The sequence below is a fragment of the Spodoptera frugiperda genome, chromosome 13 (genome assembly GCF_023101765.2).
Source record: "Spodoptera frugiperda isolate SF20-4 chromosome 13, AGI-APGP_CSIRO_Sfru_2.0, whole genome shotgun sequence".
In the NCBI taxonomy this organism is placed as follows: Eukaryota; Metazoa; Arthropoda; class Insecta; order Lepidoptera; family Noctuidae; genus Spodoptera; species Spodoptera frugiperda.
The window spans coordinates 3,111,536-3,124,888 of record NC_064224.1 but is presented as its reverse complement, the minus strand read 5'-3'; the positions used below and the strand labels follow the sequence as shown (position 1 = coordinate 3,124,888).

Below are 13,353 nucleotides of genomic sequence, written 5' to 3'. Positions count from 1 at the left end.
CTAGCGACAGCGTGATATAAAATCTACGTGTACCTAGTACCTATCAAGGAGTATTTGTACAGATACAGATTTCCTGTTTAGTGTTTTTTACAGTAGATGTCACTGCTGTCACATATTGCTGATACAAAAGAAAATGGCTTGGTAAACTGTTCTAAGGTTGGATGTAAGATTAAATACAATTACCGACAATACATTCTGTAAATAAAACGATTACGTAAATCAATATTTTTACAGCCCAAGGTATCGAACCTGGACCCTCGTTAGTCAGACCTATTATGGTTACTAGGTAAGTATTACACTTAGTTAATATTTACATCCATACTTGATAATGGCATTGCACTGATTAATTTATTAGGATTAAAATTTAGGGTTTCTTTAATTTATTTATTATAAAAGAAAACATTCACAAATATAATTCCAATTATTTAATAATAATAGTCATAGTAAATTTTACAATATACTCTATAACTTAATGCTAAGACTTCGTACGAATTCAAATTTAGGTATTTTTTTGTTTGCAACATTAATCTAATATCAATTTTTTATCTGTGCATTTTATACATTACACTTAAGTTACACGAAAATTATGTGATAACATTTTGATATTTATATTCTATGCTATTATAAATTCTTTCGCTAAATATACAATGCATCTATAGGACTTTTTAGAATCTGTAAAACATGTATTTATGCACAACGTCTATTGACAAAGGTTGATGCAAATCCTGGTCCCACCTTCCAATAGCTATGTATGTTACATCATGGATAGGTAATTTTGAGCTAAATAAAAGTTACTATGGCGCCAAGTTCCCAATCTTAGTCCGTTCAGAGTTATAGTTTATTAACATAGCTATTGGAAGTGGGACCAGATTCCATAGAAACTCTGGCATCCTTCTTTAATGGAATATGTGTTAATGTCAATGTCATTAGACTGTCAAGGTAATGACAGATAAAGAAAAAAAAATTACAGCAAGATATTGACGACTAATAGGACCTGTGTCTCACTATCGCCAATTACTTAGGTACTTATAGGTGGGCCATTACAAACGTGCTAAATGTCACGTTAAAAGTCTAAAGAATTTGACTATCCCGTACAACTCGCATAAGTGTGAGCGAGAGAACTGATAAAAATTACTTATGACAGTTCGTACATTTTGTAATGGCCCAACTATAGTCTAAATCAGATGTACACAGTTGTAGTAGGAATGATCGTTAAAGAAGAGAGACAGAGATACGGATTAATAATAACCTATGGAGTTTCTTGCTCGTTCTTCTCCATAGGAATCTACACTTTGGAACGAGCAAATAGCTTCACTAGAGGACTGACTGACAGACAGACGTTAGTATTATTATTATATTTGCCTTGACGTTTAAAAGTGCCTTCCTGGTCTATTTGAAATAAATAAATTTGACTTTCGATTGTATCTCTGTCTCTGTTCATCATACCACTCTAACTATAAAAGATTTTTTATGAATTTTATTCAGACTATAATAATGCATTTAAAATCTATCTATCATAGGTACATCTATCTACTAATAGTATGCAAAAGTCCTACAGATGCAAGAGAACACACAAACAAAAATAATTTCGTTTCGTATAAAAATGACAAAATGCTTCAATTGAACACTAAGATATTGGTGAGAATGGGGGGCGATTACGTACAGTCTATTTCATTGTGATTATTTATCTATGTGATAAACAAAGTGTAGACCAAAATGAACCTATTTTTCTTTACTAATAGAGTCGCGAATGCCACCTAAGGTGATTTTTTACCGAATAGGGTGCAAACGAGCAGACGGATCACCTGATGGTAAGCAATCAACGTCGCTCTTAAACACCCGCAACACTAAAGGTGTTACAAATGCGTTGCCGGTCTTAAAAACACATTGTCATTAGTCAAAACTTATGACAGTTAAACATTATCATTATTAGGTTGACAGGATCCTAGGCGACACTAGCGCCACGTAGTGATGGCAAAAATCAAAAACGTTCATTTTTTATGTAAGCTGAGACGATTTAAGTTTGTAGTAAGTATTTTATTTACCTTATTTAAGTAAAAAGGAAGGGGGATAAGTGAAGCTCAGTGGATCACGATGGGCTTAGTTCTTTCTAAGCTCATTTTCAAAATTTTTTATTTAACTAGCTGCTTAAGACCAGTTGCAGAATATACTACAAACTAGTAGTTAGTGTTGCAAGCTTTGAAAATTCATCTAAAATATGTCGAACGCATAGCATTTAAAGGAAGATTGTAGTTATTGGATGAAAAAGAAAATTAGGTTTAATTTATTAAACCCGAAATTCTTTCGAAACCGATATAAACGACAAAATTCAGTCGTTCGTTCGTAGTTTTGAATTTATTTAGTACATTTCCAACCTTATTCTTTTACAATAAAGTTCAAAATTCAACCGATTTCTGTCGGAATCAACATCAGAGACTTTCAGGATACCTTTTAATGATGTAACTGAAGCGCTAAATACAACAATTAACATTAAAATTATGAAAATATATCCTATACTATGACATAATAATAAATATTAAATAAATGCCCAACTATACAAGTTATATCATACGGATACGTCCGTTCACAAGTCATCAACCTACACAAACCTTGAGTTAAAAGACATATTTAATTAAAATCATGATAAAATCATCACTCATATTAATATTTTAGATAAAAACCAAATTAAAACACAAACTAAAATTTTGTTCTTACAAAGAGAAAAAAAGAATAAAACTGTTTGGACATAAAAATAAAATAATTAAAATCTACACATGACTCGTCATTTACGTAAAAAAAACATAAAAATTGTGATTTTATCTAAGTATCGTCTGTAGTTGTGTCATTAAAGCCACAATACTAAATAGTCTATAATTGGTAATAATTTATCCAATGACCAATGTTTTAGGCTATCAATTCAATTTCTTCTCTTTGTGAGAAGAGTTGTTTGTCTCAGAACACTTTCATACTTCTGTCACAAAATAAAGATTGTTTATATATAATATTACTGGTACATGAAGATATTTAAAACAAATAGGAGTAGGTATATCTAGTTAAATAAAGGCCCAGGAAAGGGGTGAAAGTGCTAGATAAATAAGTCGTTAGAAAAGAAAACTGATATTATCTTCAGAAATATAAAAATAATAAGTTTACAATAATCTACGATATTATATATACCTATTACTTGAAATAATGCGCGTTTGGCGCTCTGATTCATGAGTTTGCTTTACGTTGATCGAAAACGAAACGAGAGCGCGTTCGGCGCTCTGATAGGCTCGCGCGTATGACCCAACCAATCAGAGCGCTGAACGCGCTCTCGTTTCGATCTTGTTAAACGTAAAACAAACTACTAAGTCATCAGGCCAATTGGATAACTATTACCAATGTAACAACACAAGATTTTACAAACCGTCACACAATTGCTTGCTTAACAATAAGTGCTTCCATTTTGAACTCTGACACACCGTAAAAGAGCTTAATTTAGTCTACCACACATAGACAAGACACAGTAAATCAAAAACTTACTATATTCATACAAATATGAAGTCAAACAAGTATTTATACGCATTCGACATTTAAGGTCACAAGTCAAGCAATTTCAAACCTTATTCTCATCGCACCACAGACGAAGATGTATAGTTAGATAACTATACACAATAAAACGCTCTTTAGAGCTATTTTTGTATGTACAAATTTAACAGAATACAGATGATAGACTCACACTACTTAGAACCAACCATAAATAGTATTATACAAGTAAAATTAGTGAATAGTTTTCATTATATATGGTGACATTTAATTATTGAAAGACAGCTAAGCACGTAATATTACTAATGGTAATAAAATGTGAAAGTTTGTTTGTTTGGATGTTTGTCTCATTCACGCTGAAACTAAAAAACGGATTTCGATGAAATTTGGTATACAGACAGGGTATGAGCTGACTTGGGTGATAGGATACTATTTATCCCACAGTTTATGATAAATGTGAAATAAATGAGTTTAGAACATAATTTTGTTTGGAAAGTTACATCTTAACATTTGTACAATCGCGTGCTTATTCTTCTACAAATTAAATATCACCTTATATACAATTCCTATATATAAATTCCTATATTTAATTAAAATACCACATATAAATAACAAGGGGCCGTAGAGGGTCATTATCAATTTAATTTATAAAAAAGAACACTATCAACATAGGTTTTATAACCACAATTTGTTAGGCTATTCTACGGGCCTTAACTTAATCACAATTTCGAGTCTTAGTCCATGTGGTTAGGGTTGAAATTTGAATGGCGATGGGATTCCATAGGAGCTTAAATATAGGCTTAATAAATAAATAATCAAGTTTTGTATCGGAGGAAATTATACTACAAACTTACTTTAAAAAATTAATTTAAAACTATTTTAATAATATGGAATGGCGTATAACTGTAACTATGAACTATTTTATACATTTATTTAATTAAAAAGGTAATTCATAATGGTCCACATGAACTAAAACTGAACCTACATTCTGAAAGGTAATTCAGTGATCACTTGTCACCACCCTGCCTATTCTCCTGGGTGACATAAGAGTCGAATAAAGGACTATACATTTGACAGACCGAGCAGAGATCTGAATAATTTACAACAGCAATCTCCAGCCCTGCCGCCAAGTCTGGAGAATAATCTCCAATCTCCAAGCGTGAAGATTATGGCTGTTAAACACAGTCAGTGTAGCTAATCGATATTAATCTCCAACCCACTTGCCAAGCGTGGAGATTATCTAATCATTATCCTTTCAGAAAGTAAGTAATTACAAGCATTAAAACCTCTTACATCAAATGATACGCTACACATTATATACTATGTAATAGTTTCTATATATAATGATATTTATATATCATTTATCATTCACCTATTTATGTAACCGACTCGAGTTATCTTGCTGCGTCGTATCGTATACAAATATTTCTGCGACTTGAATTTTGTTGATCCCTTTTTATTGAAAATATGATATTGTATTTATATCAATAAGTTCTGGTAGATAGGATTTTTTTTAACGTTGATAAGTCTGCGTTTGGCCGCCGACCCGCTTACTGCCAGGACGGCAAAGCGAAGATGGAGGACACAGATTTAGAAAGTATCGATATAAAATATCGGTTCAGTATTAGATTTATTATAATCTATTAACTGTGATCTCCAACTCGCTTACCAAGCGTGGAGATTAGAGTAAACCTCTTTTTTTGTGGAGGAGACCCATAGTCCAGCCACTAGGACGTGGACCCGTGAGGGTGCAATACCTTCATGGGTCGTTGGCGATGATGGTGATGAAGAGATTGTTAATGATTCAATAATCTCCTCAAGCGAGCTCATTAAACGTCCGGTTTTTTTTCCAATAAGTGTCTATCTTTTATATGTCACACGCTTAAGGGTATAAGTATAGTAAATATATATCTTAATCATCATAATCATATCAGCCACAAGCCGTCTATCGAACAGAGGCCTCCCCTAGACTTCCAGATAGACAGGTTGGAAGCGACCAACATCCAACGCCTCTGCGACCATAATCAAGTCGTCAAATAGTTAAATAGTTACGAACAAATTAAATTTGTTCCTCGTACATGTAACAGCAAGAACCTCAAGCCATATACATAGAAATACAGACGTTTTTATAGCTACCTACTATGATCTGTCAATTATTATGACGTCAAGATATCATTATATGACGTCACGCCTTTTATTCCCTGAACGAATAGCCCGAAATACTCATCTTTTCACTAGAAACTCGTGCCCCAGCTCCTTGTGAATAGTATACACCAGGCACAAGTTTCTCAAAGGTGGATTTCCTGATCGGAATTACTTCTGTCCTGGTAATCTAACTCAAGACTGCTTTCTTGGCATGCGCACTTGTGGCCATACGAAAAGGGACGCTAAACTACAAAATCATAAAGTTCAATTTGCCTAAATAACCTTGACAGATGACAGTAGGTTGCTCACTAAGTTATCCGTCTGTACATTACCTAAACTAAGCAATAAGCCACCAAAGTCTTAGAACATCAAATACGAAACATTCTCGAACATTCTCCACTTGGAAGAACAATTTGGCAAAAGGAGTTCTGTCATGCTAACGAAAGAAATTAAATAAAATCAGTCATTCGATCAAAATTGAGTCAATTTTTTAGTCTTGATGTGTACTTAATTAATTGGTGAGGCCTACTCGAGGAAGGGGATAAAAAGTAATGGTTTTTATATTAAGATGAGAGAAAACAAATCTACAATGTACAAACTCTATGAAAATACTATTTATAATGAAGAAAATAATAATAGGCATTTTATACACACTCTGTATAACAAACCATTTACAGGGTGTCCATAAAAATGTCATTAATGAAATTATTTAAAATGTAAAATAAGATAATAGATATTTTATACACACTCTGTATAACAAACCATCTACAGGGTGTCCATAAAAATGTTATACAACAAAATGGATGATGGTATCACACGTAATTGTAGACATTTGTATAAAACATACTTGTACATTATTGCTTTTTTAACTGTCAACATTACTTTTTAATTCTTCCCAAGTGACCTAGACTTCAAACAATCCAGCTAGGTATAAAAATTACGTTCATTACAAAACCACACGGTGGTCCTATCTACATTTTTATACAATAATCTATGACTTTAAAGATATTGAAAAAGAGTCTATATTTATTTATAAATATTTTGTAGAAAATCACATCTCGATGACATACGGATTCAGCTCTCATAATTTTTCCTCGGTTTTTTATATGAAAAAAATTAACGTAAAATTCCCGTTTACACCTACATAGATAACGCAATCTGACAGATACGTCAAAAAGAACAATATTACACGTAATGTTGGCTATCTAGAATATGAGTCAACCAAATAATATCAGTTATCATCTCAATCAGATAACAGCGTTTTATTTCCCTTTATGTAATTCCATTTAATTTCACACTTGTTAACTTTTTGATAACTATTGTAGATTGAATTGTCAACATATGTATTGATGTGTTGAATACTCAGAAAGATAGAGATTTTGGAGACATTGAACATACTCCCAAATCTACTATCCAACTCTGGAATATAATCTGAGACTTTACATTGAGTAGTAGCATATGTTAGGTACTGAGACCATCAAAACACACAAATGACAAAAAATGAAACCACATAATAGGAACCTCATCGATCAAACTAAATAGATGGTAGAATGGTAAGTAATGGTAGAACAGGTATCACATCATCAAAACAACCAGCTGTCAAAAATACCATCCTAAAATTAAACGTCACAATTAATGACAGCTGTCAAACATTGTTTTGACGTTTGTGTGGTGTCAGAAAAACAAACCTTATTTTCCCGTATAAGAGCCAAATCCTTACATCAAGAAGAGTCTTGTTGGTTACATGAAGAACTCCCTATTTTCCTGTGGTGGTCATGTATGCCTCATTTGGTTGTTCGAGTTGCCAGTCGGACTTTGACAGTTCGGTACGTCGATGACAGTAATCTCTATGACCCGTAATCCCCTAAGGATGGGGTCTGTGATGTGGATGCCGCGTGGATTGTAAACCCTTTCGTTTTGTGTCGCTATGAATTTTGATACTTTCCTTAGGTGCTGTGGAAAAAGAAATAAATTATGTTAGTAATGTTGCAGAGTGTAGAAGTTTGAGATAGGAGATGGATCCAAATTGCCCCTCGTCCTATAACAAAGTGACATAAAAAAGATAAAAATGTTTAAAAACATATAGCATACTTCCTAACTTCAATTTTTACACCTTCATATGAAAAAACTGCTATGAAAATAGTTGAGGCGCTGTCATGACAAATTCTTTCGTATGAGTATTTATAGACATATTTTCTTTTATTGAGATATTTCTTCACGTCCTATACGTGGAGTAATTTTGTATGGATTGTGCTTTCTTCTTTATATGCTTTAAAACTTTTTTCAAGAATCAATTTCCCAAACAGACAACCACTCGAGACGGGGTACTTGTATATTACGTTGCGTTATTTTGCACATATTTTTTATATTCTTACCTAGGGATTTACACAATGTTAAGTCGCTTACCAAAACCTAAGCCATACTTATTTAAATCTAACTTCATCATCTTCATATCAGCCATAATACGTCCACTGCTGAACATGCGCCTCCCTCAATAACTTCCATATAGATCGGTAATATAAGTTCACTAATTGAAAATACAATCTAGGGCTTATGCAATATGAGTAATTCCTAGATTTTGCGCTAGTCTACCTGTCGATAGCGTGTTCAACTGTAATTACGGTCGGTATCTACTACAGCAGCGTTTCCATGAAATTTGATTTTTAGAGGCAAAAGTTTAAAATAGAAACTTCGATACAGTGAAGCGAGAAAGGTAGAAAAGCAATATATTGTCTGCAAATAGTTTTTGGTGCAATGTATTTGCCACACGGAGTAATTATTATTGTGGTCCACAACACAGAAAACTACACAGAATTGGGTAGTTTTCTAGGCCAAAAATAAATTATTTTGACTTTTCAATACAACATAATATCGCAAAATAGTCGTACATTCATTTAATTAAATTGACGATATACACGACGTACGACGATGTACTTATTTTCTGTGAATTTTTTCTAGCTAATTTTTGAAAAATAAATATTCATTCGACAAGTTCGAAACTACCGTAATAATTAAAAAATCATTAAGTATTCACAATACAACACTTACAACTATTCTAGAAATCTGTTTAAAATAATACTTTATACTCTGAATTTTACATTAGTACAGAAAAACAATTCACGTTTGCAAATTAGCTGTAAACTCATGGTAACAATAGCGATTTTCCTTCACATATATAATTTCATTAAATTACAGTTTACACGCAGTACATGACACGCAATATTTTGCGTTCATCTCTAATGATAGCTTCGTCGCTAAATTACAGCAAAATAAAGGATAATTTCATAGCATTTAGATTCAAATTACATTGATTAACTTTGAAATGAAAGATCAGATGAACATGTGATGTGATGAAGGGGTGTATTTAAGGGAATGACGAATAAAATGTTGTTGACAGTTTGAAATGAATAATATGACTGAAGATATATTTTCTTAGATAATAATTAGAATTTGGGAAAAAGTTTGAAATGAATAAAACTACTCGACTGAAGAAATATTTTCTTAGATAACATTTAGAATTAGGAAAAAATGACAATTGAAACATTGTGATTGCTGTACTAAACATTCAGTCAAATTTTGTCTACTAGTTCTCCTATGAACTATAGTCCTGTGGCACTGCATAGAAATTGTATAGAATTTTTAGCCCATAGTGTGCCAGGAACACAAATCCACGCGAGACAATGCAAGGAGTTAAGAACTTGAGTATAACTAAGTATACAGTCCGAGAACAAAGTGCATAGGTGGTAGGTGGCTGGGCAACCGACTGCCACGCAACGTGTAGCGGGAGTGATTCCCGCACAGAGCAAGTCTTTTTTGTATTCGGGTCTGAATGTCATGTGTATGTGAACTTGTAAAAAACGCACCCACGACACAGGAGAAAATCCTAGTGCGGGGCAACATTACAAAAATAAATAAATTCAACATACCTTCTCATAGTGTGTCTCAGTGCAGATATATATGAAGTAGGCGGTGAGGCAGGCCAGGCAGCCTTCGCAGTACGTACTGCAGTCTGCTGTCTCTGCCATTTCGAAGTGTTCATTCAGCCGTTCCATTGTGTACTCGAAGGTTTGGCGATCTATCTGGAATTGTGGAACATATTTTGTTAAATAATGTTTACTTTTGTATCTGATTTATAAAACCAAAACATAAAAGATTTTGTTTATTTCCAGTGCTGGATATAGGCCTCTATAAAAAATAGAGTGATGGAAGCAAGAAACTGCATGTTTATTTAAAAGATGAAACTGTGGGGAATCATATTCTTTTGAAGCGAAAATCACAGAAATTATTATAACTACAGAAATTAAGGATAAAAATGGATGTTTGAGCCGACCACCAGCAGTGTCTGATAACAAAACAAACAATCACAATTTACACAGGGGTTCCCAACCTTTTCATGGTCATAGAACAATTTATATCATTCTTGTTTGGCTACAAACCACTATCACTATTATTTTTTGCTCCTTTCAGTTGTCTGCTTTTTTTGAGTATAGACTTGGTTACTGGACAGATATGTTGTTTTGTCTATTTTCTGTTACTTTCTATTACTTGTGACGCCTCTGGTGTTTCATCATCAGGTGATCCGTCTGCATGTTTACTACCTTTACCACTTTTTTTTTTTACTAAGCGGACCATTATTTTGTCTGTGGACTACCAATCGATTGGGAACCACTGCTATACATTACTTCACATATTTGGAGCACAATTTTATTGTAATTAGCTACCTTTAATAAATTAATGAATTACGAGTTCAATCATGCATCAATGTGAATCATTATTTTGTGAATCATATGATTCGATGCTAATTCAATAAGTCCGACAACATAATTTTATTACCCACTAGAAGTTCAAGGATAAACTGTTATTGAAATGTTTTGTTTTCTTTTTAATCTGATTAGGACAAAATTATGAGCAGTCATAACAACCTACACTTAAGCTTCTATTTAACAAGTTTAAAATGTAGTAACACAAAACCTATGTGTTCTATTTTGAGTATTCTGTATTTAAACAAAAATTCCATATTAAAGTGATTCTTTCATCAATGTCCTCAATCAAATGTTATCAATTCTGCTGAATGAAACACAAGATTTGGTGTCAATAAATGAAGCTACGACACAGCTCTCAACCTATTCAATCAAAAAAGGATGATAATAACTAAGTTACCACGATGCTTAATTACGCGAGAGAATAATGATTTATTAAAATTAAATGGTTATAGATTTTTGAAGACATACACATTATCATGAAATCATATAAAAAAAAAATCTAGGTACTGTGTTGTTAGAAAAAATATCAAAACAAGGACAAATGAAAGATAGGTTATCAGAACCTAATCTTGGTTTTATTAACAAAACCACAGAGAAATTAAAAAATGATTAAGTGCATTTTTATGAAAATAATGACATTCCTCATAAGTTATCATGCTAGATCAAACTACATTTAAAAAAAACTAATAAGGTGCGTATTATCAATTTCTTGACACAAATTGATATTCCATTTACAATTTTCAAACTCAACTTTTTATTAGGGGGGAAATCATCCTATGTCTTCTCCCACATTTGGATGAACGAGAGGCTCTTACTGACTAAAAACTGCCCCATTACTACACCTGCTTTTCAAGTCGGAGTCCTGGTAACCTACTAGGCAGTCTGCAGCAACTTGGAATTGAATTTAAAGTGATTTGCAGTACAACTTCTGTCCATTGAAGGAATGAGGCAGTAAACACAATAAAAGAAGATCATTTTGACATTTGACAAGGCAAAACTGACTCAGTCGTTTTAAAACATTTTTTTCACACCAAAATCAACACAGAAGTCATTTACCTACATTGATTTTGAATAATTATTTGTGTTTGTGTCACTCAGTTATATGTTATTATTATGTAAATAGCCAGTATTGTTTCCATACAAACTGATATTCAGAGTGATATGTAAAGCAATTCATTTGAAGGTCTTGTCACTCGAGGGTGGCATTTAAATATGAATCAACAGGTACTAACTTAAGGTTCAAAATAAGACAGTTTCAGTGTTCTGATTTTCTTGTGTTGTAGATAAACTGTAGGTTAGTTTTAGAAGACTGTAGTTTATGCTTATTGGTAATATTTTGGTTACCATTGGTCAGTTTTAAGAACATATTTCTCATTTCTTCTCTATGTGCTTAGAATATGCCAGACTTCACAGTTTTGGTCTTTAAATGATTGTATCTCTTATAGATCAAATCATTCTAATGCATCCATAGTGTACAGTGTGGTCTACAATTTAATAGATCCTGACTTAGAGGAGTTACAGCAGTTAAAGAGGGTGTGGCAGGTATGTCCCACAAATGAAATCTCTTGGTTGATTTGACAAGAGATAGATACTTATTTGACATGATGCAAAATATGTTGAATGTCATTTATCTTCCAATCGATCAACTGATTATTAAGATTAGATAGAGATACTAGTCAGATTGCAATGTGACCATGACCTAGTGGTTATTCAGTTTCTTTTACAATAAAAAGAAATTCATTAAAGGTTGTGAGATTGGGTAGATCGGTTAATATGGACCTAGCTTAAATGGATCCAGTGTCTGTTTATAGTGTTGGTAAATTCTCTATTAAGTATTTAATATTCTGTAGCAGTAGAGCAAAAGTATATTCTACAAATATCTTGCTTTTGATGACAAAATTAATTTGTTATATTTATTGACAGTGAAATAGAAAAAACAATAACAAAGTAATCTTTGTCAAAAATATAGTTACATGCGTTATTTGGTCTCAATGTATACTAATAGGTTTAGTACCGATAAGTATTGTGAGGCATTATATTGTGATATTTTCACCAACAACATGTAATTATATGGCAAACAAAGTGCATGTGACTAAGTTAAACACAACTACAGCCTCAATAGTGCATTAAATATGATGAGTACACATCCTAGTAGGTCAAGCTCAGCTGTGTTACACTTATTGGCACAATCAATGCACAGGTCACTGAGTTTAAACCTTTATTATGTCTCATGTGCAAGTAATTTATTCAAATTAGCATATTAGCAAGTACTAGTATTGAGAGCTACTTTCCAGTTCAATAACTCAAGATCAACAACCTCCTTTAACACAAATAGGAAACATCAGTTGTTCTACAATGTGTATTCTCGATTTTACTCAACATTTTGAGTCTAAACTATTAAATTCATACATGAATGAACGTCTTATAGTCAATTGCAACACGGAACAAGGATAAATTCAAGTTGACATCATTTCTTAGATGTCACAGACGTTTGCAATGTTGACGAACGCGCCCACGATCAAAGGTTCGAAACTTCACGTAAACAAATGACTTTCACTTACTCGATCCTCCAGTTCTGGCGGGAAACGAGTCTGGAACTTCACTGCAGTGCCCTCAGAATAATCCCTCTGTATAAATATCTTGATTCCTTGCTGTGTAGGAGTCTGCTGACTCCCAGGCGTATTCGGCCCAGAAGGTATACGATTATTTGCCATCATTCAGAACACACAAACTATAGTTCACCAACACAGAATAGAATAAGTCTAAAGGAATGCTTTGTGTTATGAATGTATCATAGTTTTAGCATGATAGTTTGCAGATAGAAATACGAGGAGGATTCTGTTTTCTCGCGATATTTCGATAAAAGTCCAATGACGTGCGTCAGTGATTGACATTATCTGTCAGGCAGACATCTTGC

At 33.0% G+C, this 13,353-nt stretch overlaps 1 protein-coding gene across 1 annotated transcript; it reads right to left on the bottom strand.

Annotated features, from left to right (window-relative positions):
* Window positions 1-410: 410 nt before the first annotated feature.
* Window positions 411-13,342, bottom strand: LOC118270527 (golgin subfamily A member 7). Its single transcript, XM_035586134.2, has 3 exons — window positions 12,998-13,342; window positions 9,600-9,752; window positions 411-7,626 (listed from the first exon to the last, which is right to left on the bottom strand). Exons 1-3 carry the CDS (start codon window positions 13,151-13,153, stop codon window positions 7,447-7,449), a joined length of 489 nt encoding a protein of 162 aa, XP_035442027.1. The 5' UTR covers window positions 13,154-13,342; the 3' UTR covers window positions 411-7,446.
* Window positions 13,343-13,353: the final 11 nt, after the last annotated feature.

Excerpts from the sequence above, each read along its gene's own strand:
- LOC118270527 (XM_035586134.2), bottom strand. The coding sequence starts at position 13,153 with ATGATGGCAAATAATCGTATACCTTCTGGGCCGAATACGCCTGGGAGT. Across the intron at positions 9,753-12,997 it reads CGCCAGAACTGGAGGATCGA|ATAGATCGCCAAACCTTCGA; the intron begins GTAAGTGAAAGT and ends CCACAATTCCAG. Across the intron at positions 7,627-9,599 it reads CTGAGACACACTATGAGAAG|CACCTAAGGAAAGTATCAAA; the intron begins GTATGTTGAATT and ends CTTTTTCCACAG.